Source organism: Balaenoptera physalus (genome assembly GCF_965194825.1).
Source record: "Balaenoptera physalus genome assembly, contig: HAP1_SCAFFOLD_967, whole genome shotgun sequence".
In the NCBI taxonomy this organism is placed as follows: domain Eukaryota; kingdom Metazoa; phylum Chordata; class Mammalia; order Artiodactyla; family Balaenopteridae; genus Balaenoptera; species Balaenoptera physalus.
Window position 1 is genome coordinate 37,177 of NW_028125823.1, and position 25,086 is coordinate 62,262.

Here is a 25,086-nt window from a genome sequence, read left to right on the forward strand (position 1 = left end):
AAAGAGCCAGGGAAGGGAATGCTGTAACCTTGCCATGAGAGGAAAATGGGACCAGTCCCTCTCCCACACCATCCCACCCACCAGTCTTCCTTCCCACTCAGTGGGCCTTCGATATAAAGTGACAGGGAGGTCGTAGGACCCGTCCAGGTGGACTCCCCAGGATGTTTCCCGAGAAGCGGCGTTTGCATCCCAGCAGCAGCTTTCCCACCCCCGCCCCGCGGAGCACCAGCGGCTCTGCGCAGCCCGGGCTGGCGACCCAGAAGGCGCGGAGACCCCGCCCACCCTGCAAGGCCCGCCCGCTCGTCCCCGTCCCCGCCCCCGCCGCGGCCTCCCATTGGTGGCCCGGTGTGTCAGTTGACGAGCGGGCTCCCGGGGCGGGAGTGCAGGCTGCGGTCCCCTCCCGGCGCCTCTATCGCCCGCCAGCCGCAGGGAAGTGAGACCGGGCGGCGGCCGGCGGCCGCTGCCTCTGACAGACCCAGCGGTCGAGGCTCCGCGCCCATCAGCAGCCCGCGGCCGCCATGGCGGCGCGGAGGAGCCCCCCGCGGGAGCGGGAGCGGCAACGACCTCGCGACCCCGCCGCAGGTGGGCCCGGGGCCCGGTGGGGCGGGGCGGGGGCCGCGGGCGCCCGGGACGCGCTCGCCCCCGCCGGCCGTCGGCGCAGCCCTGGGTTGGAAGGTTCGGGGCCCGCCATCCCAGGGGTGGGAGGTCCGGGGCGCCCCTGCCCGGGGCGGGGAGGGGGACGGGCTGCAGGGTTTGGGGGGGCCGTCGGGGGCGGGGGTCGCCCCTAAGTGAGGAACTGCGCCGTCGGGCCGAGGCAGCGAGCGACCCTCCGAGGCAGAGCAGGCGGGTTCCTGGAAAGAGAAAGCGGGTCCTGCGGGCTGGGATGCGTTGCGGCGGGGTGGGGTGCCCCGGCAGCGGCTGGGGTCGGGCCCTGGCGCCCACGAGCGCCGGTGTCCCCTTCTCGGTGTTCCCTCCGAGCCCTTGATTGTTGTCGGAGGGAAGTTGACGGGTTTCGCGCTTTGCTGGCAGAGGATGTGGCCCACACCTTCGCAGCAGTCGAGACTCGATGAGCAACAGAGAAAACTCTGGCTTTTGAAACAAAAATCTCACCAGGGACAGGAGCGGCAGCCCAGTATGGCACAGGTGGCCGAGGTCGCCGCGCGCCACCTGTGTCGCGGCGTCTCTGCCCTCTGCGTGCGTAGCTGGGCCCTCACCGGACGAATGAAGGGTGCTTTCCTTGCCATGCTTCCAGCCCCAGGTCTGAGGAAGATGATCTGCTTCTCAGCTTGGAGCACATTCCCGATTGTGTATTTCCCTGGAGGCCACCCCGGGGGTGAGAGCCCACGAGTGAATTTGGGGAGCACGCCTGTTCCAGGTGCCGCAGCGTCAATGGGAAGTTACTGAGCAGTGCTTCTTAGTCCGGATTCTTGGTCCCAGCAGGAGCTTTTGATTCACACAGCAAAGTGTCGGGTGTGGTGAAAACAGCCCGGTTCTAGGAGACAAGACGTGAGTTCTAGACATCCTTTTGCCCAGGACTGCGGGCCTCGAAGCTTCTGGGTCCTGGTCCATAAAATGAGGGCACTAGGCTAGCTGATCCATAAAGCCCCTCCCAGTCTAGAATTCTGTGATTGACTTATATCCCACTCTCAGAAGTTTGGAGAATGAACTAATTTTCAACCTTTCTGCACCTTGGATTCTTATAGAATTAGCCAAATATTTCCTGGGGGTGTATCCATCTGAACTTTTTCATATGTGATTTTCTTCCCTTCTCCCTGTGTTGTTTCGGCAGAGTAAAGCTGGAAGCGGAGGTGGGGCACAGCTGGGAAAACCTGGCTGGGGGGCGCCGAAGGGTATCTACTCTGGGCTTAATGTAATTGTCAGGAATTTTCCCTTCCAGTGCACCAAGTTCAAGGTGTGCCAGCACTGTGAGAGCAGAGAGAATTCTTTCCTCAGCTTCAGCCTAAAGGGAAACATTTTCCCTCCTTAAAAAGCAGTTTGAGGGCTTAGGAAAAGGAAAACCAACACTGCAATTGAAAACACATGCCCGCAACAGAGCCTACAAGAGAATGCTTACAACCAAGTGGTCCACAGTTGCTATTTTTTGCCAGCCTGTTTTGTCACTTTTATACTTCTACTCTTACGTTTCTGTGAGATGGATTAAATAGCAAATAAAGTGTAAATTTTGGCACCATGTGTTTTAGCTAAGTAGAAATTCTTGATTGGCACAATGACTGAATTTGAAAGTGACCTTTCACCTGGCTCCCCGGAGCGGGTGGGTGCTGTCCTATGTGTCTGCAGCCCCCAGCGTTGTCCCTGCCACAGTAACAGTGGGTACTGGAGCTCTCTTCACGGTGCTGGACACGGAGACACTGCCCATAGTCTTATGTAATCTCTACAACCACCGTCCTGTGATGCTCGGAATGGTCACGGAATTTCCTCAGAGTTTCCAGCTAGTAAGTGGTGCCGGGATTCAAGCCCTGGCAGCCCGGCTCCTCCCGCAGCATGTTCTTAACCATCGCCCGCTTCTGTCTCCTAAAACATTCAGGCTTATACCTGGGAGCACTCTAGGTTCCAAAGGTACCTCATCACAGTTAAGCTGTTCTAAAGCAAAGTTGGCTTATCAACTTAATACCATCGTTGTTGCTCAAGGGAACTCACAGGTCTGTGTGCGGGAGAAAAAGTCATCATTATCGAGTTAAAACTTCCTACACGTGTGTTTCTTTATACGTGGCTCTGAAGTCTTTATGTACCAGTTAAAGGAGTTAATGGACTATTGTATCTGACCTTTCTCTCCTGCCCACTTGAATCCTCTGGTCCATGTTCAGTTACTTAGGACAATCTGTTCTCAAGACGGAGGTTATATACACATTTATTGATTTGTAATTAATTGAATGGAAGAACACTTAAATGTCACGTTACAGTAAGTCAACAGGGAAAAGTTTTGGTTTATACACTCATTTTTCCAGTGATCTTTTGTTCTAGTCATACTCTATTTTTCTACTTTTTCATTTAATTGAGCCGGAATAGACAGAGGCCATCATGTTTAAAATAAGAGGATAATAAAATGTTTATGTTCATTTCTAAGGACCCTTGTCTGTTAGTACTGTTGCTGGGATTGCCAGGTAATAAACAACAATCCCAGAAACTGTAGCACGTAAGATGCTATGCTCAATAAACCTCTGAATTAAGAATTTAATAGTAAGTCTTTCATTGTTGATTTAACCAGGTGACTCTGACTTTGAGTTTATGTGGAACTGTTGGATGTTAGTTACATAGTAATTTAAAACACCGTATTAGCTCTTTCTCTGCTTGCCAGTGTTATTGATTTTTATTGACTATTAGTTAGGGTTAGTCTTCTGGCAGAGGGAGTAATAATGTATCGATAATTGGAAGTTAGCTTCTCAAGAGTCCTCTCCCAACTTAGAAGCAGAATCCCAGCCCTCTTCCCTGGGCACCAGCAGCTGCCCAGATACCTGGGTTTGGCCTCTTGGGTGGGGCCTGAGTGCCTGCGGCCCCCAGAGCCACAAGATGCCTTCCCGGCCTGGCCTGGCCTGTGGGGCACCCGCACTCCGGGTGGGCTCCGTGCCGTGGGCCCACCTCAGAGGTCAAGCTGGACGTCAGATGCTGAGGCCCAGGCGGCCAGAAGGGACCCAGAAGACCTGGGGGTCCCGGTCTCGGCCTGTCAGACAGGCTGTCCTGGAGGCACTGCCCAGATCTGGGGGGGCCAGGAGCCCAGGACCACCCCTACCCCTTTTTGTAAATCTTGTTAAATGTAAATCAAATACAGCTGTCTTTTTCACTGAAAGAAAAAAAAGTATCCTGCCTTCTCATGTGCCCATTACAGTGGACCTGAGCTCCTGCTGCCCCCAGGCGTGGAGGACCTCGTGGGTACAGGCCAGTTCCCAAGTGGCTCAGGAGCGGAGGTGGGCAGGGGCGCGGGCTTTGAACCTTGTGTGTCTCTCCCCTCAGCCGGGGCAGAGAGGGTTCCCCGGAGCGTTGTGTCTCCCAAGCTGAGGTGGACTGAACTTCTTCCCTGTAAAGAGAGAACCTTTCCCTGGGTCTTAGAGTGAGTGACAGCAGGCACATCGTGGTTATATTTGTTGATCTGTGACAAGAAGACCTCAACTTTGCTGTGAGATCGCTAAAGTGACAGGAAAACTGAGTGCTCTGTGTCTTCCAAATCGCCTGCCAGGATAGGTTGAAATGCTGTGGAAGCAGCAGAATGGCTGAGAGGACAGGGGAAGTGGAAGAGATGGCCAGCCAGGCCGGCGTGGGCGAGGACAGTCAGTCACCACCCAGATGTGAAGGGCTGAGTGGCACTGAAGTCAGCGGACCCGATCAGCTCTGTGTCATTTTACTTGGTATTTAACAAATGAACTGGGAGTTCAGTTTGTAGCTAAGGCTGGCCTCGAACCGTGAAATGCAGACGTAGCCAATCGAATTATTAATATAAATGTTGGGTCCCTCAGTTTTGCACCTGAAGCAGTGCAAGACTCGGGTGCATCGATTCCTTCCTCTGAAATCTGAAATAAAGAGAAAAATCACTCAAACTGAGAGTTTATTAGATCAGTTTTATCCACGGTGTATCCCTCTCTTGTTTCTTAAACATTTGTTAAACTCAGTTTGGGGTACTCAGCTGATTGTCATGACAGAGGACTGGTACGGCCACTGCGTATAGACCTACCTTGTACTGCACTGTTCCTCATGCTTGGATATTCCAGCATCTTCTCCCACATATACCTCACTGATTCATTCAAAGTTTGGAGCCTGTAACATGTGATGGTACAATTCTCCTTTCCCTTCCCGCTCCCCCAGGCTCCTCAACCTTCCTCTTTTATTTCTTGCTGTCATTTAGAAACTGGGGTCCCAGACAAGCCCTTGCGGAAAAGGCTCTTTATCAGAATTCTGCTTTCAGGTCAGCTGGTGTAATAGACCTGCAGATCTAAGCACGCATGTCTCGGGTGGAGTATTTGCTGGCACTTGTCAAGGTCTCATGTATCTTCTGTACACGCTCAGGCATCTTTCCTGTAGGGCAAGTTTTGAGTAATGTTTTGAGTTTAGTTGAACCTCAGTTGTTTCACAACTACTTAAAATCCTGTGCCTGTACCACAGCGTGACTATTCCACTAACATAACTCTGAAACATGTTAACATAAAGAGGCATTTGGAGGAGAACGGTGGTGAGTGGCCTGGCCTCCTTGTGTTTGTTTATAGGGGAGGAAGCTGAGGTCCAAGTTGCTCGACTGTCTAGGACCAGACCTGGAGCTCAGTTCCTGACTCCCTGGGGCCTGCTCATTCCACTACCCCGAAGCCATCCCACTAGGTGACCGCTTCACAGCCTCACTTCCTGCTTTATATTTACATGAGTGTATTTAAGGGAAGGGAAAACAGAGTGGTGGCTCACCATTTCTTTTTTTTCTTTTTTCTTTTCTTTTTTGTTTTTTTGCCACACCGCATGGCTTGTGGGATCTTAGTTTCCTGACCAGGGATTGAACCCGTGCCCCCTGCAGTGGGAGTGCGGAGTTCTAACCACTGGACCACCAGGGAATTCCCACACCATTTCTGACATGCATGTTAGAAGTCAGAAGGGACCAGCAAGAGAGAGGCTGTTAGGCAGGATTAGGTATGGTGGAGTAACAGAACAACCCCAAATAAGTGAATTAAGTTTATTTCTTTTATGGCAAAGCTCAGACATGGCTCCCCAGGGCTGGAATGGGCTCCATAGTGTCAGAGGCCCAGGCTCCTTCCACTTTGTTTCCACCCTGCAGGGGTTTCACGCCCACAGCTACTTCCTGATCCAAGATGGCTGCTGAATGTCAGTTATCACACCTACATTCCAGCTAGGAGGGAGGAGGGAGGGCAAGGAGTACACACCCCTCTCAATAGAACCTTTTGAAAACTGCACATAGCACTTCTTGGCCAGAATTCACTTACAGGGCTATACCCAGCACGTAGGGAAGGTGGAATGCCAGCCAAAGTCAGGATTGTATTCCTGTGGAAGAAGAGAGAAGAGATACTGGGGTTGGCTGGCAGTCTCTGTCGTGGAGACAGGTGGACTGGATTCTGACTACATCAGTTCATCTTCTTTATTCAACAAATATTTATTAACTGTCTACCGTGTTCCTAGGGACCGAGAAAGCAGAGAGAAAACAGACACAATCCCAGTCCTGAAGACATGCACCTACACAGGGAGACAGACACTAACCAAACACAAACACAGTTGTATAAACTGTGATGCGTGCTGTGAAGGAAGAGGACACCGTGTGCTGTGAGAGAGTGTAGCAGGGATGTGACCAAGCCTGGGGGTTGGGATCGGGTCAGAGAAGCTTGGCCCCAGGAAGTGACATTTGAGCTGAGAGCTGGAGAGTGAGTAAAGTGAAGAGTATTCCAGATGAGGGAAGAGCACGGGCAAAGGCAGGCCGGGAGGCAGGAGTGAGCCCTGATGGAGGAACTGAGGGCCGCCAGTCATCTTGGAGCAAGAGGAAGAGGTGGGAGAGTAGGGAAGAGTCAGGGTCAGACCAAGGGGGACCCTGGAGGCAGGGTGAGCACCTGTCCTGGTTTGCCTGAGACCAAGGATGTCCTCAGACGAGGAGCTTTTCAGCACTAAAACTGGGGGAGCCCCAGGCAAGCCAGGAGGAGTTGGTCAGCCTCCCCGGAGGTCACATTAGTAGTTGGGTTCCTTTATTATTAGTACTATTTTTTTTTTTAAATACCACAAACAGTGGTTTTTTAATTAACTTATTTATTTTATTATTTATTTTTGGCTGTGTTGGGTCTTTGTTTCTGTGCGAGGGCTTTCTCCAGTTGCGGCAAGCAGGGGCCTCTCTTCATCGCGGTGCGCGGGCCTCTCACTATCGCGGCCTCTCTTGTTGCGGAGCACAGGCTCCAGATGCGCAGGCTCAGTAGTTGTGGCTCACGGGCCTAGTTGCTCCACGGCATGTGGGATCTTCCCAGACCAGGGCTCGAACCCGTGTCCCCTGCATTAGCAGGCAGAGTCTCAACCACAGCACCACCAGGGAAGCCCTGGGTTCCTTTATTATTAATTTCAGCAAAATTCTTTTTTAGGTAGGCATAGATCCCAGCCTTGGAAAAATAGCAACTGACTAGTAAAAGTAGCCCCTCACCTTGGCCAAAGGGAAAGAGGCACAGAACACAGGCAGCACTTACTGGTAGTTGGATTACACGACCAGTGAGACTTTTCTTTATCTGTCACGATTTCCCCGAAGGGTAGTTTTGGAAATCAATAAACGTGTGATAGTATATTTGAGCTAACAGAAGCAGCCAAGGACGGAGGAAGCCCTGACTCCAGAGTAGTGCGTCTCATCGCCGGTGATACATTGGAATCACCTGGGAACTAAAGACAAGACTGGCGCCCAGCCAATAAATAGATTCTCCACAGGTGGAGCCAGGGCAAGCATGGTTCCGTCTCGGTGGCAGCACCTCCCAGGCCTTGGTTGCGCTTGAATCGCTGGGGATCCTGTAGAACACAGATTCTGCTTCCATGGGGCCCGAGGGTCGTCCTTCTGAGAGCCCCGCTGGTCAGGATGTGGCGCATCCCTAGACTTCGAGTACGATGCTCTGTAATGTTTGGCCAGTTTGTTTTGAAGCCTCTGGTTTCTTTTCAGGAGAGCAGATCTGAAGGACTGCGTAAAGGTAGACAGGGCCGCGAGGGGTAGAGACTAGGGGAGGGGGACAGGGAGACCTCCGCCCTGGGCTCCCATCAGTGGTGGGCCCAGCCCGACCTCTCAGTTGGTTCCACCAGTGGCTGGGGTTACGTGGTGAGACCGGTTCCTGGTTATGGGAAGACCAGCTCTCCGAGGCCTCTGGCTGGGATGGTGCAATAGGCGATGCCCCATCACTCTCTCACTTGTTTAGAGGCCTTTCCAGATGACTCTACTGGCTGCCAGGATATGGGTCTTTCCTATAAGCAAGGAAAGCCAGAAAGATTTTTGCATAAGAGATGACACATCCATTGAATATAAAAAAAGATACAAAAAACAAACCAACAAAACACACACACCATTGGCTTCAGAGTGGAAAATGGCATTGGAGAAGGGAAGCCAATTAGAAGGATGAGTAACCAGTAGCGACAGAGGTCAAATGATTCTGGTTAACGGAAAAATCACTGTGTGGCGAAAGTGGCTTGTCTCAGGGTGTACCTTATTTCTCTCTTGGTCACGTGTTCATAAATGATCTATTTTGGGATGTGGAAGACAAGCTTAGTTTTTAAAGGTCTAAGAGTTGAGAGAGGGACCGAGCACCACGGAAGCCATGACAGGTCAGAGCAGTGAGCCAAGTCCAGTAACGTGAAATTTAGCAGGGATGTGTGTCAGCTCCTGGGTCTAAAATGCACAGAGCTTGCACACGCGATCTGGATAATCCCTTGCTTCCCTTCCCAGGTTCTGAACTAACTGAAAGGTACACACGGAAGTCAGGGAGTTTTTAAATATCGGCTCGGTGATAAAATCCCTGTGTCTTAGTCATATGGCCAGATGGGCTTGCAGGCAGTGCCTGAGCTGTACTCTCCCCTCAAAGGTCAGGCCTCTCCCCCAGAGAGACAGCAGCCCCAAGGGCACCTCTCGGCAGGCAGGCAGATCCTAGTGGAGAGGAGGGGGCTGAGCTGAGCAGAGGGTCTTACACCTGCCATCAGGTAAGTCTCCCTCCCTCAAGAAAGAGGGAGGGGAGAGGGTAGAGGGGTGGAGGCCAGTATCAGATCTCCAGGACAGTTCTTCCCCCTGGAGGTTTGAGGACAGTGGGATGAAAGCACCTTTTCTCTCTCCCCCTTCGGCAGATGGGGAGATGTGCTCCAGCAACAGGTCTAAACGGCTTTAGGTTGATGGCAGGCTGAATACTAATACAATCGCAGGCTGCATTAGTGTGAATGTATCATCTAGACAGAGTCTGGCCAACCACGGCCCACAGGCCAGATCTGTCCCACCCAGTTTTTATATGGCCTGTGACCTATGAATGGTTTTTACATTTTTTAATGGTTGGAAAAAAGATCAAAAGAAGAATACCATTTCCTGACATGTGAAACGTATATGAAATTCAAATTTCAGCGTCTTGTAAAAAAGTTTTCTTGGAACACCACCCCGCTGTGTACTGTCTGATGGCTGCTTCCCCTCTGTCGGGGACGATCTGAGTGGATGGGACGGAGACCAGATGGCTGGCAGTGCCTACAATACTCTCTGACCCTACACAGAAAACTTGCTGACTCCCGATGGAGCGTGAAGAAGTGGTCACGTGGTTGAATTCTCTCCCGCTTGGGTCACACTCAGGGCAGTGTGTTCTGACCTGCGGTCTCACTCTGAGTGTGGGGTGGGTCCCGAGAAGGGTGACCGGGATAATGAAGAGACTACCCCCCTGCCCCTCGCCACCAAATCATGTCGAGTGAGGCCTGGTGGAGAGAAGGGGGTGTGTCTGATCTAGAAGAGAAAAAGGCACAGTGGGAATGACAGCTGCCTTCTGAGTTCATGCTTGTTAATTGTTTTGCATTCTTGGAAGAGAATTACTCAGCAAGGGCAGTTGGGTAGTTAATTCAAAGGGCACTGACCTTGGGTCAGAACACGTGGGTTCAAGTTCAGGCTTCTGCTTGCTTTCTCTGGGCTTCAAAGATGAAGTGTGCGTGTGACATCTCATCAGGTGGCCAGGTCCGCAGTGAATGAAGCTTCAGCTTTCACCTCAGAAATGCTTTCCAGCCAGTGGGGGACGCAGTCATGAATCCACTGAACCGGAACCCGCGTGCAGTGTGGACGGCGTGTGTGCGTGTGTGTGTGTGTGTGTGCGTGCGTGCAGGGGGGAACCGCGGGAGAGATTCATTCTGCTTGAGGGGCTGGTGTGACTCAGGCCTTGGAGAACCAGTGGGTTTCCAGCCCCTTCGGCCCAAGCATCCCGTGTTTCTGTCAAAGGTCTAAAAGGCTGTGGTGTGGAGGAAGAATCAGACACGTTCCTCGTGACCCCAAGCAGTAACGAGTCAAGTGGTGGTGACAGCTCTGGTCACACCAACCTCTTGCCTCTTTGTTGAGACAAAGTGATTCATCTGAGGTCCTGCAGCTGGAAAATGGCAGAATAAAGACTGGGTCCCAGGCTTGTTCCGCCAGCCCGCCGTCTCCACCAGACCAGGGACAGGGCGTCTGCCTGGCTGGGTACAGTGACCTGGAGTTCTGGGGTCCCCGGAGCCTATCCGCTTTTGTGCTTCTGTAGTTGGGTGGGTTTTAAACCTCTGCCACATGGTTAGAAAATTAAAGTGATGGGCGGAATTTTACACACCTAACGCTGTGCCCAGTACCTGAAAATACCCTGAGCTATGATGTTATTAAAAACACGCACCCAGTCCCCTCAGTGTTTGGCAAGGAGCATTTCCTCCTGTGTTTGCTGACTCTTGGTTGGCAGGAGCCTTGGGTGAAGCATGCCCAGTCCTATGGGATGTGGGATTGCGCGCGTAGCCTTGATAAGTTGGTTGCATGACAGGGCTACCCTTGTGTGTCTCGCTGGTCATGACTTTCGAGATAAAAACTTTCGCGTTGGTGGTTCTCTTCCTCAGTGATACTGATCTCGTAGTTGTTGGTTGTAGAACTCTACTAAGTGGGAGACCATGGTTTCTTAACTGAGCAGGATTAATACCTGAAGTTCAAAAGTGTAGAAAGTCTTTTGACCTCACCATTTCAAAGATTTATTAAGAGGATATTTGTCCTCTTTCCCACATAGGTGATACAAAAAAACCCCCAACTAACCTATGGTTTTGCATGAGCCAAGACCATTTAAACACAGCCTTTCACTCCACTGTGCTGACTTTTCTCTAGGAGTCTCCCATTTGCTCTAAATTATTCAGAAGCCTTGATGACCTAACAGGATTTGTTCTGTATGTTTATCGTTCTGTTTGCTTATTGCTTAGTTTATATGTTTGGACGAATGTACCGTATTTTGCTTTATTCTCGAGCCTCTGAGGTTCTCAGAACTCCGCTCTGAGAGAGATGACCCACCTGGGCATCCAGCATGAGGGCCTCGTGTTATTTTGTGTCTCGGCCGGACCCCGACACCAGGACGTGCTAACCTGTGGGCCTGGGCAAGCTGACCAGTAGCCTTTCCTGACAGCAGGGCATCTCCCACCAGACCAAGAGCTCCCTGGGGCCAGAGCATGTGTGTTTTCAGTTCACTGCCTGCCAGCGTGGCGCCCAGCCCAGGGTAGGAAGAAGTAGCATAACCGAAGGGCGAGGGGCAGGAGGGAGGGGGGCTTCCCGGGCCCCTCCCAGTCCACTGTGCCACGTGGCCTGTGTGTACTCCTCTCTGGGGCACCCCCCTCCCTTCACCACTCCTGCCACAGAGAAGGGGCACGGCCGTCCCGGGCCCTATTTGCTTCCCAACCCATCCATCTCTCTTGGCCACTCTTCCTACCATCTCCTGCTAATGAACCAGAATATGGCATTGAAGCTGATAGAAATATCTGTTGTATTTATTATATTAAATTTAGCATTTTTCACCTTAAAGTTTTTAACAAGGTGATTTTCCCATGTGATATGTCTCGCTGCCCCTGCTGTCTCCAATGTGGAAATTAGATCGCCTTTGCCGCCTGTTTAGCTCAGGCCTAGGCTCCGCCCCGCGAAGCCCGCTCGCTCGTAGCCCTTGATCCGCCTCCTCTGCCGCCGCCTCTGCTTCAGGAGAACGTCAGCGGGCCGGACCCGGGGGCAGAGGAGCCGAGCGTGGAGCGAGCTCCCTGTGCCGCTGCAGCCCCAGGGGCGGCCTGCGGGGAGGCGGGCGCGGCAGGGGCCGGGCTCCAGCCGGGGCACCACTGCAGGTGTCGCGGCGAGCCAGACCCCGGGGCTCTCCCTGCGAGCCAGCCTGAGGCTGGGGCACAGTGCTGTCAGCGTGATCACTCGGTTTCCGGCTCCTCTGGGTCTTTTAAGTTTTGTTTTCAGGTTTGTTTTTTTCTTTTTGGTTTCCTGTTTGAGTGTTTGAATTATTTCAGTTTTGGTACAGTTTAGAGAACGGAAAGAAAAAGGCTAAGTAGAGTTTTACCACAAAAAAACAGTGGCTTTTAATGTTTTCAGTTCCAGTCAGTGGTCTCATCTGCCACGTGTAGTCTGAGTGATCACAGATCGGAGTTTAGTGTCGCATGGCCACACTGCTGGCTTCAGGAGGTTCTGGTGTCATTACCCAAAGGACATCGCAACTACCTAAGTGTTACCTCGGATTGTGTGGATTGAGGTCTCAGCAGGTGGCAATGGTGATGACTGGGGGGGTGTGTAAGACCTAGTTCATCCACTTTCCGCTGTCATAGGAATGCCTGGTGCCTCACGTATCACCTCATTTCAGCCACCACCCAAGCGGTCCAGCCCAAAAGGGTTAAAAAGAAATTTCGTTTTTATCTCTTGATGAGCATTCAAAAGGATCAAATCCATAATTCCTGGCAACGCTTGTTTTCCGCCTCTTCGTCGCCAAAGCCACCCCTCGTCCCCACTCCCCTTGTTTCTTGCCCTTGTTCTCGCTCCTCTGTTTATTATGTTGAAAGACTGACTCCATGGTGGTGGGACTTCTCTCTTTTCCTGTTAGTCCAGGGGGCGCCCCCCAAGGCCAGCTCCCCGTTAGGCAGGGCACCGGGTAGGGGAGGGGAAGTTGGGCGGGCTGGTGCTGACTTCTCCCTGGCCGGTTGGCCGAGGGGGACCCCGGGAAGATTCTGACATGGAAGATCTTATCCCGTCTCGGCTGCTTTGGGGGAAATGAGATTTGACTCAGGAGATCATCAAAGCTGTGATCATGATAGTATTTTGCTGGGTGCCTCATTTATGGCGTTCTCCTCCGTGTCTGTTGTTTTGAGTTGTAATCCAGTTATTGATACATGCAGGAGAGATTTTTTAAACTCTCTTTTTAAAGAGTCTGGATTCCACTTGCTGTAGCAGAGCTGGTTTGGGATTCACTCAGCTCCATCATTCAGAGGCAGGGTAGGCAAGTGGGACAGCGTCCAGCTTCCGCATCGCATTGCCCCGTGTGTTTGAATTCTAGCTCTGCGGCTTATTTCATCGTTCTCTCCCTCGCAGTGTCCTCAGGTGATAAAATAATAATGAACATGTTTTGGGTACTTGCCGTGTGCCCGGCCACGAGCTCGGCACTTTTCCCAACATTTCCTTAAACCATCCCGCAGCTCCAAGGGGGCCTCCGTGTTACCAGCGAGAGGAGCCCCTGAGCCGCCCTGCGTCCCCGGCGCTGGGCTGTCCTGCTGCCCTCCTTCCCGGGGTTAAGGGACAGGCACGTGGGGGCATGGAGTCACCCACCCCGTGTACTGCAGGACCAGGGCCTCCTTACGCCACTGCGTTTCTAGGAGCAAATGAGACAATTTCTGTAAAACGATTGCCACAGGGTATGGCACATAGCAAAAGCTCAAACTGTAGCTCTTTTGAACTGTCAAAGCCCCACTCCTGATAATATTTTCATACGAAGTTATGTGAACACCTCGGGGTTGTCTCTGAGCCGCAGCCCACTCCCCTGTGACCTCCTGAGTCCCGCCTCCAGGCCGCTCCCTGGTACCCACACCAGCCCCCATGATACGCTCCCTGGCCCTTCTTGGCTTGAGTCACTTGACCAGTACCTGTGGGTGCACTGAGTAGAGTGGATACAAGGAGTTTAGGCTCGTATTCTTGGTTTGCATGGGAAGGGGGTGTTGAGCCCTCACATGTTTTTTTCTGAGAAGTTGATCATATCGCCCTTTCTTGGGTTGGAGGTGGGTTTAATTTCAAGGATTAGGGCAGTAGGCTAGGGAAGTGCGTGTGTGTGTGTGTGTGTGTGTGTATGCGCGCGCGCGCGTGTGTAGGTGTGAGGAGAACATAATCTGCGGTGGGTCCCCATGGAGGCCCTGGCAGCTGTCGAGAGGCCTCACGCTCAGGAGAAGCCCCTATTTCAGGGGTCTCGAATCAAGTGCCCCGAGGGGCCGGGCAGTATCTTTTAAGAATGCAGCCCGTCGATTGGAGTCCGTGTGCGGCGGGTGAGAGCAGTGCCCCGTGGAGGGGCCAGCAGCCAGCCCCCAGCCCTCCAAGTGCACGCAAACACCAGGATGAGCCGGTGGGGAGCAGGCAGATGCTCTAAAAGGCTCTTCACAGAGGAAGAGCTGTGAACGTGTTACTGCAGTGAGGAATCATAGCCGGTCCTGGGGTTTAGGGAAACGGAGGCTCGTACATGTGGCGGGAGTGTCAACTGTTTGAGGGGGGCACTTTGGCAACGTCTGTAACATCTGGAAATGTGCACACCCTTTGACCCAGAGTTTCCTCTTCTAGAAATTATCCTAAAAGATACCGTGAGTCCACGAGGACTGTTGGAGGAAAATGTTTGTAAAAGTGAAAAACTGGGAAACAATCCAAATGCTCGTCAACAAGGCAGTGATTATGTACACATATGATGCTCTCTCTTTATACTAAAATATTATACATTCTTTAAGAAGAATAATGTAGACTTTTTAATAAAAGTCTGAATTATAGATGCAAAGGCATTATAGCTTACGTTTTTAAGCAATTCATTAAAAACTTTGTACTAAATATCTAGTAGAAGTAAATACATAATTAACAGCTAATCAATTGTTTTAAACAGGTAAGTACCTGCTTTTGAAAATGTACTTTTCCAGTAAAGTGTACATGATGTCTCTCTGCCTCTTACAAGCTTATTTCTCAGAGCTGCATATGAATGTACAACAATCTAAAAATAAATAGTTTAATTGAATAATAAAAAAATGTACTTTTAAATAATTATAAACATGCATATTTTTATTTGTTGGTAACTTTATTTCTTTATTTGCTGGTAAATTCTTTCTTTATTGAGAGTATATATATTTCTTTATTGAGAATGTATAGCAACTTTACTGAGATACACATATCAAATATCCATACGATCAAAAATGCTAAAATTGTAGATTCCGAATCCAGGAGGCTTTTACTACAGTTAATCATTGGAATTTTACTAAACCAATGTGCCAGGGAGGGAACTGTTGCACAATGAACCCCAGGAGGTTTGGCCACCATTCAAAAGTTCTCTTCCTCATTTGTACTTCAGCATTTTACGTGTTCAAACATAATATAATTAGGAATCTGCTGCACATAGTAAAATATTGCAAGTACGTAGTTTGGGCTCTCCTGGCCTGTGAATTTTCTCTCCTGTCACATCAGGAATCGTAGTGTACCCTGTAAGCTGCACACCTAGCTCCATCCACGACTATTCTAAGTGGCCCACTTTCTGGAAACGATGTCTCTGTGCCTGCTGTCTGAGTCTCGTTCTGTGCGTTCAGATGATGGCATGTGTTACGGCCCGTAATGACCTAAGAGTATCGCCGTGGGCAAAAGTGGGTGGTGGCCACACGGCAGGAGACGCCCCTGGTGTGACTGACTCCTGTGGGCTCGGTGCTGAGCAGACTCCCTTGGTCATTCTTGGATTTAACAGATATTCTACACGGTGCAAGGCGCACTGTGCTGGTTCTTAAATGATTTCATTCCATCTTTCTCCAGCGAGGTCGGTATTTTCACTCCCATTTTACAGTCAAGAAAATTCAAGGTAAGAGAAATGAGGTGTCCCACAGTCAGACAGCTGAATAAGTAGGAGAAACGGGTTTTAAATTCAGGTCTGAGGGATTCCGAAACCCACGCTCTTTATGTGCCCTGTTCCTCTTGAATTCCGTAGAACAAAGATATCCTCATATGTGACACTGATTATAGGAGAACTAGGTGTTTCTTTAATTTTTAGATTGAATTTTCAAATGCTTTAAAAAATGTTTATATAAATCAATGATAGACTCTTTACAGGTAAAATTATCCAGTGTATCTTTTTTTCCCCCTTAAACAAAGCAGGCTTGTGTAATTGTGATGTATATTTATTTTATTTTTTATTGAAGTATAGTTGATTTACAATGTTAATTTCTGCCGTACAGCAAAGTGACTCAGTTAGACACATATATACATTCCTTTTTATATTCTTTTCCATTATGGTTTATCGAGTATATTAAATATAGTTCCCCATGCTATACAGTATTATTATTATTATTATTAAATTTTTGTAGGAAATGACCAAGTTCACTCCTGGACGCTCGTCACCAGCCAAGCCTTAGATGCCGCGTGGAGAGTAGCAAAGGGGTCAGTGACGTTGGCAGTTTCATTTCTGGTGGGCACCCTCTGCTACTTCAGAAGGCTACATTTATATTTAGGGCACTGGCTGAAAAGGTATGTGGCTATGTCATCTTTAATTTTCAAAAATGCCCTTGCTGTTTAAAATAGAATTTTGATATTATCGTTCCCTTATCTTTTAGGTGGATTGGATATCTGCAGAGGAGATTCAAAAGTCAATATTTTCATGCATATGTTTCCTTATTTTTAAAGTGCAGAGAGGGTTCAAGAAGGGAAAGGAAAGGGAAAATTCACCACCTTGTATCTTTGATTTGGTTCAGGGAACCTCAGCGTGGAGGCAGAAGTTGATATACTCAGTTATTGTGCAAGAGAATGGAAAGGAGAGACACCCCATGCCAAGCTGATGAGGAAGGTGTGTCTGTTTATACAGCTCGTGGTGGGTGGAGAATTTGTGTGTAAAAATCGGGAAACACGCATTCCATTCTGCTTTACCAAATGTGGCACCAGGAACAACCGTGGCTCTAATTAAAAGCCAAACAGCTGCTAGACATTGCGTTCAGGCCTTTCACCTAGAGCTAGTGCCTTCGAGGACTTAGGTAAATTAGGCCCGTAATTTCAGGACACTTGAGCGTTATACCCTTTTCAGCTCCCTCCTGGCCAGGCCTATGAACACATCTGCAAGGACTGTCCTTGAAGGGATTCAGGCACCTTGACATAAAACATTTTGAGGATTTTTAGAACTTTCCATCAGACCAATCTTGGTAAATATTCCCAGCAGTGCTGTCCAACCTTGTCACTAGCTAAAGCCAAAAAAAAAAAAAAGAGAGCGAGAGAGAGAAGGAAAAAGAAAAGTACATTTAAATGACACTTTAGCATGGGCTTAAAAGTATATATAGTATTTTTCACTGTGTTCAGGTTGTAGACATCATCTCCCCAGAATGACATTTCCCGGCTCTGGGCTTCCAGGAAGTTACCAGCTAAAATAGCACGACATGGACTCCATACACACAAAAGTCACTTGAAAATTACACGTGTTCGCATTCATAATTTATAATTGTTTTGTTTCTGTTGTCCGCTTTACTGGGGAGTAACACCTTGCTGAAGATGCAGTGGATTTGCTTTCTTTACTCTCTCGTCCAGTGGAATTAACGACAGCCTCTCCTCTCGTGCTCATAGGCTTACAAGGAGCTGTTTTGGCAGCGGCACATTAAATGTGTCCGACAAGTAAGGAGAGACAACTACGACGCACTAAGGTCGGTGCTCTTCCAAGTCTTCAGCCAGGGCCTCTCTTTCCCATCCTGGATGAAAGAGAAAGATATTGTGAAGGTACGTTCTCACACCGGAAGTTCGGGAAAGGCCGCACTGACGGGGACTGCAACACAGGTGCTCGGGGTCTTCTGTGGGTGGCTTTGTGCACAGGGCATCAGGAGACTGAAGGTCCTTTAGCCCAGTCCTCTGTCTCTCATGTCAGTTTGCAAACAAATCATCTCAGAAGGATAGTCGCACTCAACTGTGTTTGTTTTTAATGCCGGCATCTTTTCTTGAGAAGGGCATCTGTCCTTTATAAGTTAGGTGGTCTGCTAAAATTCACTTTTCTACTCTATGGTTATTTGAGTGTTGACAAGCACAGTGTGTAACCTCAACCCCAGAGAATCCCTCGTATCCCTTTTTGTCAGTCCTTCTCTCACCCCCAACCCCAGGCAACCACTGATATGTCTTCCATCCCTTTAGTTTTGCCTTTTCCAGAATGTCACATAAATGGAATTATTCGGTGTGTAGCCTTTTGAATCTGCCTCTTTCACTTAGCATAATGCATTTGTAGTTCATCCATGTTGTTCCATGGATTTGGAGTTCACTCCTTTTATTGCTGAATGGTGTTCCTTGATATGAATATAACATATTTTGTTTATGCATTCATGAGTTGAAGGACATCTGGATTGCTTCCAGTTTCTTTATTTATTTGGTTGCCCTGGGTCTTACTTGCGGCAGGCAGGCTCCTTAGTTGCAGCTCGCAGGCTTCTTAGTTGTGGCATGTGAACTCTTAGTTGTGGCACGCATGTGGAATCTAGTTCCCTGACCAGGGATCAAACCCGGGCCCGCTGCACTGGGAGCGCGGAGTCTTAACCACTGCGCCACCAGGGAGGTCCCCAGATTGCTTCCAGTTGTTGACAATTATGAATAAGGCTGTTATAAATATTCCCATACAGGATTCTGTATGAATGTAAGTTTTCATTCCTTTTGGGTAAATACCTAGGAGTGAGATAGCTGGGTCACATGATAGGTTTATGTTTAACTTTATAAGAACCTGGCAACTCTTTTCCAAACTGGCTCTGCCATTTTGCCACCAATAACGTATGAGTTCCAGTTGCTCCACGTTCTCAGGTTTATTGTTTTGTTTCTTAGCCATTCTAATAGGGGTGCATTTGTGTCATTGTTTTTTGTTTGCATTCCCCTAATGGGTAATGATATTGAGCATCTTTGCACGTGCTTATTTACCATCAACATTACCTCCTTGGAGAAGTCTCCATTCAGATCTTTTGCCCATTCTTTATTAGGTTGTTTGGGTTTTTTTAATATTGAGTTTTGAGAATTCTTTATATATTCTGAATACGAGTGCTTCATCAGCTATGTCATTTGCAAATATTTTCTCCCAGTCAGTACCTTGTTTTTTTTCATTTTCTTAACAGTGTAAAGCAGCACAGTCTTATGAATAACCTTAATTTTTATTTGAAAGTAGTATGCCTAACCACAGATGTACATTTAAGGATGGAGGAGCAAAGAAATATAAAGTATTTGCATATATGTAACTACACACGGTCTATTTCCTTAACATCTTCCGTTTGGAGCTGTTTTTATTGGTAGTTTGATTGCATCTAGCAGTTAAGTGTATGCTGTGTGCCATCCCTGCTGCTAGTTGCTGAGGACAGAGAACTTAGCCGAGGCCCTGGGCTCCACAAGCTCGGCTGGGTGGGAAAATGTATCAGACACCCACAGTGGATCAGATTCCTACGTATTCTATAATCTTATTTAGTCCCAACAAGAGTCCTGCAAAATGGCTAGTACTTGCATTGATTTCTGACAAGCGTCATTGTCTCCATTACAGTGGAGATGAGACTGAGAGGTTACATAACCAGTGCTGGTTGAGCAGTCTCTCAGCAGGCGAGTGACAGAGCCAGGTTTGAACCCCAAAGTGCATCCTTCTACAATCCACATTTCCCTGATGTACTATGTCACTCTAACGGTGCTTGGTTAAAAATAATTTCTAAAGGGAGATACCTAGGAAGTTCGGGAAATGTTTTATCCAAAAAGATTGTTTCTGTAGACGTAATCTTCATTTAGGTTTTCATCAGTTGTGAAACTGTGAATTAAGATGATCCAAATCACTTAATCCACAAATCTAAAACAAGACTATACGTTTTTACTTAACTGTTGTTACAGTCTTTTCAAATGAAGATTTCTGAATGAGATAAGATTATCTCCTGTGACATATTCCAAATTGTGTGTCAGACATGTTGAGATACTGATCACTGTTGGCATCTACTTCCTTTTCAAGCTTCCTGAAAAACTGCTCTTTTCACAAGGTTGTAATTGGATCCAGCAATACAGTTTTGGTCCTGAGAAGTATACAGGTTCGAATGTGTTTGGAAAATTACGTAAATGTGTGGAATTATTGAAAACACAGGTGAGTCTTTAGGGGGGAAAACTAGGAATGAAAGCATGCATCCCACACGCAGCCCCTTTTCTGCATGTCAGGCATGCCCCTTTATGTCCCGCAAGTAGGAAGTGCAGGCAGAAATAGTCTTCTAGTAACTGACCATTTCCTTTCCTGCTCTTCTTTCTCCAAGTGATGAACGAGAGCAGTGTTGTTCTACGTGATGATTAGACCTATTATGGGCTAAGAGGGCTTTTGTGGACTGGTCAGAAACCTTAACAATCACGTACCTTTGTTGTTTCCCCAGAAAAATGCGGTGCAAGGTCCAGACAAGGCACTGGGAAATGCCCTTCTGAAATGTGCCTATTAGTAACTTGGGGACTAATTTGACTAAGATTTTTTTCCCTGCACTTAATAAACACAGATTTTAGATCATTGAAATGAATCCTCCTTGGGAAATACCATTTTTGTGCCATGGTTTTCTGATCTGTAAAACTAAAATATGAATAGTCTCAACCCTGTACAGTTATTGTAAGGATTTAATGAGAGAATGCACGTAGATTGCTTTGTACCCCACCCTGGCACACAGTGAGTGGTAAAGAAAGAATACTAATTAGTACTGTTCTTCACTGGAATGTCCTTTGTGTAACCCAACACCCTTAGAGGCAGCTTTAGGAAACTGACTTGTTTAGTATTTTACCTAGTAGGTGGTGCTTTTTTGAAAAACTAGTTTAAATGAAATATTTTGTTATTGTAAAAGTAATAAGTACTTAGGGTTAAAAAAATCAGTGTCAAATGATATAAAATGAAAAGTTAAAGTTCGACTCCCCTCTATTAATCTCTGGTTTGTTTTATAAGTACTTTAAAAATTATGCAACAGTGTATGTATTCACCTTTGCCGTTTAAGTTTCACTTTACATCTGTGTTTGCTTTTAGTGGACTGAATTTAGTGGAATTAAAGATTATCACAAGCGAGGAAGCATGTGCAACGCCCTTTTTTCTGATGCTATCCTGGAGTGTAAACTTTACGAAGCTCTGAAGTTCATCATGCTCTATCAAGTCACTGAGGCTTATGAACAAATGAAGACCACAAATGTCATTCCCAGTCTTTTTCGACTCCTGTTTACCCGGGAAACCTCTTCCGACCCTTTGAGCTTCATGATGAATCACCTGAACTCTGTAGGTGACACGTGTGGACTAGAGCAGGTAAATGGGGCAGAAGAATCGTGTGTGTTTGATGAAGGACGGTGCTGGCAACACCTGAGCACATAGGTGTTTGTTTGTTTGTAGTTTGCTTTCAGCCATGATAAATCCAGCTGCAAAGAGGTGGCGGGTGGGTATGAGTGCCCTCAAATGAGGAAACGAAGAGTGATAAACCTTCCTGCCCGGTGCTGGCTGCTGCGTCTTTGCAGCCCTGTGGCTGGCGGGCGGCAGTGCTGGGAGCGTTCCTGACCTTCCCGCTGCCTCTCGGGCGGTAACAGGCTTTCCCACAACAGAGGTTACCCAGGAGCAAGTCCAGCTGCAAACTGAGGCAACATCTGGGAGAGCATTTGGCTACTTAGTGCAGACAAATAGAAGTTATTGAAATTTTAAAAGAAGTCCAGACAATGCTTTTATTTCCCCATAGAAAAGGGCTTTCGTTTTGCTTTGCTTTGCTTTCCTTTCCTTTCCTAGGAGGTGCTCAAAATCATCTGACATTTTAATAAAAATTGATTTAAAACGATAAAAAAAAAAACCGTTCGAAAAACAAACAGTGTAACTTTTACTGTAAGCATTCCTTTATTAGTTTTTTTTTCCAGGCAGCTTTCCCTGTGATTTCTTCACGCTACTCCCCAGAGAGAGAAATTTCTCCGCTTGTCCCCTGCCCTCCGCACCGCGGACGTTCGTCCCCAGCCCCGTGCCCACTCCCTGGTCCATGTGTGGGTCTGTCAGCAAGTACATCGTCATCTCATGAGCTGCAGAAGAATACTCGCCCTCGGCTGGTGAGAGGTGGGAATTTGGAAATGTGTATCTGTGACCTCTCTTTCATCTCTTCCCCAGATTGATATGTTTGTACTTGGATACTCCCTGGAAGTAAAGATAAAAGTGTTCAGACTGTTCAGGTTTAACTCCAGAGACTTTGAAGTCTGCTACCCAGAGGAGTCGCTCAGGGAGTGGCCGGAGGTCTCCCTGCTGACTGAGAATGACCGCCACTATCACATTCCTGTCTTTTAAGTCTGCCTGGACCGGGCACCAGCTCTCGCCGGTGACAGTGGTCACACTTGCAAGTAATGTTTGTTTCTAGAAAAGCAAAGCTAGTATTGCTGCCACTGGAGGAATCGGGACCTCCCTTTCCAGGATTACAGGTACACTGGACGGAGACCCACGTGCCTTCCCTTTGTTTCCAGTGATTTCCTCCAGAGCCCCTGCACTAATGTATTTGTGGGTTGGTGGTTTGACCTTGTTTGTAAAGGCTCTGGTCATTTCACCCACAACAGAGCACAAGGACATTTAGTTTGGGAAGAACAACAACAGGAAGAAAGCGAGAAGAAAACAAGTAGGGGAAAAGGACTAAAGGGAAGGAATTTCTTTGTCTATAATCTTTATGTTCTTTGTTAAGAATCTTATCTTTGACTGATTTTGGATCTTCATAAACATGGCCTTATTTTATAAGCATTACCTTCCCAGGAATATCTATGGTATATTAATTTTCCAGAGCCATTTGATTAACTTTAAAATTGTGTGTGTGTGTGTGTGTGTGTGTGTGTGTATTTACACTCACACACACATAAACATGTATAATTTTATATATATATATCTAAACACATATGTACACATAGCCACTACTTTGTAATGTTGTACAATTTGTTTTACATCTTTTTTTTTTTTTTTACTATCGCATCTGGCTAGTTTAATATGTTTTATATAGATCAGAGATCAGTTCTGTAGATTAAGGCAGCTGAATGACAATCATTGTACTGTCACAAAAATATTAAACGGTGTATTTAATGTGTATTTACATGTGTATTTAATGTGTGTAGGGAGAATCCTGCCTCCTAATCCCCAGAACCTGTAAATATGTCGGGTCAAATGGCAAAGGAGAACAAGGCTGCAGGTGGAATTAAGGGACTAATCCACTGACCTTGAAATAGGGCGAGTAGTCTGGGTTCTGCAGGTGGGCCCAACATAATCACAAGGGTCCTTAAAGTGGAAGAGGGACTTGGGAGAGTGTCAGTCAGAGGGAAATGTGAGGTCTGGAAGGACAGTCAGAGACAGATGCAACACTGCTGGCGTTGGTTACTTACAGCAGATACAGGAAGGAAGTTACTGCAGTTTCAGGAAGGAGCCACAAGCCAAAGAATGTGGGTGGCCTCTGGAAGCTGGAAAAGGCGAGGGAACAGATTCTCCCCTAGAGCCTCCAGAGGGGAACGTGGCCCTGCCAACACTTTGATTGGAGCCCAGTGGAGCCCGTGTCAGGCCTCTAGCCTACAGACCTGTAAGACAATAGATGATATGCTGTTTAAGTCGCTAAGTTTCTGGTAATGTGTTACACAGCAGCAGTAGACAACTAATATACTCAGGCTAACTAGCTTTTGGTCATCTTTATTTTGGAAATACTTTTTCAGTTTATTTTGGTAATCTTTATTTTGGAGGTACTCTGCTCGTCTGTTTTGAGTTTCAACAAATGTTGAATACAAAATAACCTTTAGAATCTTGGCTAATGATCCACTACTTCACGGTTACACACCCCTTCTAAGAACGTCTTAACGTGTTTGACGCTAACGTTTTCTCACATTTCCATATTTTACTGTAAATAAAAAAGAGGTATGTTAAATGCTGTGGTGTATGAAAATAACAATCAGATTCTTCTGTAATGTGGACGATCACCTGTATAAGCTGTACTGCATAAGCCAGTGCTGTGCCTGCTGTCGTTTTGTTCTCCGGGTGAAGAGCTGCAGAGTAGCGAGCTCAGCTCCAGGGGCTGTGCGTTACCTTGACAGGTGCGCGAAGCAGGAGTTCTCACGTGAGCTCTACAGCCCTTTCCTGCTTGGAGGCATCTATGGCTTTGCATCACCCCAGTCATTTAATTGACACTGTTGCAAGTTATCCCCTTGATGTGTTACTGTGACCAAGAAAAAATGAACTCTCCCCTCTGTGTTCACAAGCAGATATGATGACAGCCTGCAGCAGTTCTCCTGAGACTGACACACGTAGAATTGCTGCTCTGGACTCCTGGCTCCACCTGAGCCTGTCCAGGTATGTACCTGGCACGTGTGTGTTCCCACTGGCCTTGCATCTCCTTATCCAGTGCAATGATTTCCACATCAATCCAGGACTGAAAGGAAGAACTTTTTCACAGGGATGGGCAGCCTATAACTCTGTGACATATCAACCCATGATGTTTATCCTTAACTGTGTTGGGGGGATGGGGCAGGGTGGGAAAAGAATTCTTTAAAAAGAGGGGCAAGACCAGATTGTGAAGAACATTTTGATACAATGAAAGTAAAAAATAAAGATGACGTCTCAGTAATTGCTGTGTTTTGGGAAAGCATCAGAACAGAAGATTTTAAGGGAAGAGGTACTGGGTATTTTTATGTTTTTAATTCAGTTGTATAATCGAATGTAACAAACTAATTAAAAGGAACTGCATATAAATTAGCACCACTTTTAAATGCCAACAATAAATTGGAAGTGAATTTCCTGTGTGATGCCAACATTTAATGTCTCTCTAACCTTATAGGGTTCAAATGATGAGAGGAATTTTAGCAAAAATGAAAATGTATGCCCTTGTCCTTTTTTGATGTTAGCATAAGTTTCTCTCTTAAATTTTGGCCATGTGTGTCCACACTGAGGGGTTGTATGAATATTAGTACAAGACTGACTTTTTTATTGTGGTAAAATATACATAATATAAAATTTACCATTTTAACCATTTTTAAATGTTTAGTTCAGTGGCATTAAGTACATTCACATTGTGCAACTATTACCACCATCCATCCTTAGAACTTTTATCTTCAAGACTGACTTTTTTGATAAGCAAGTTTAATTCCCCTGCCTGGTACCTGGATTTCTTTTCCTTTTCACATTATCTTTCTATCGTGCCCTTCTAATCTCAGTATTTCCTCCAGCCTTAAAAGACCCTCAATGTAAAGTCCAACGTGAGGGAGGTTTAGGTGACCAAATGAGTCATGCAAATTATGTTTTGCTTTGTCTCCAAAGTAAAGAAATAACTACAGATGGCTTCTGGTTTCATCCTAGGAACACTATCATTTGAAAGGTCCCCAAGAAACTGTATTAGTTCAGGGCCACCTTAGTGACTTGAATTTCTTGGATGTGGGCCTTCACAGCCCTGAACCAAAGT

The 25,086-nt window shown here is 47.4% G+C and overlaps 1 protein-coding gene and 2 long non-coding RNA genes across 18 annotated transcripts in view; 2 read left to right on the plus strand and 1 right to left on the minus strand.

The window, feature by feature from the left end:
- The window catches only part of LOC309653710, a 249,284-nt gene that overhangs the window by 37,165 nt on the left and 187,033 nt on the right, over positions 1-25,086 (plus strand). The window lies entirely within an intron of this gene.
- Positions 420-22,739, plus strand: LOC309653707 (inactive ubiquitin thioesterase OTULINL-like). Its single transcript, XM_082478542.1, has 8 exons — positions 420-582; positions 16,030-16,189; positions 16,276-16,307; positions 16,414-16,505; positions 17,270-17,419; positions 19,647-19,775; positions 20,682-20,951; positions 21,786-22,739. The coding sequence occupies exons 1-8, from the start codon at positions 519-521 to the stop codon at positions 21,957-21,959; spliced, it is 1,071 nt and encodes a 356-aa protein (XP_082334668.1). The 5' UTR covers positions 420-518; the 3' UTR covers positions 21,960-22,739.
- Positions 21,723-25,086, minus strand: part of LOC309653708 — a 50,928-nt gene continuing 47,564 nt past the window's right edge. For 9 of the 10 annotated variants that reach the window (XR_014259387.1, XR_014259388.1, XR_014259389.1 and 6 more), the window contains one exon: positions 22,589-23,218. This is a non-coding gene — a long non-coding RNA (uncharacterized lncRNA). Of the gene's footprint in view, positions 21,813-22,588; positions 23,219-25,086 lie in introns of those variants that run through there. The other variant, XR_014259386.1, reaches the window with a different exon arrangement.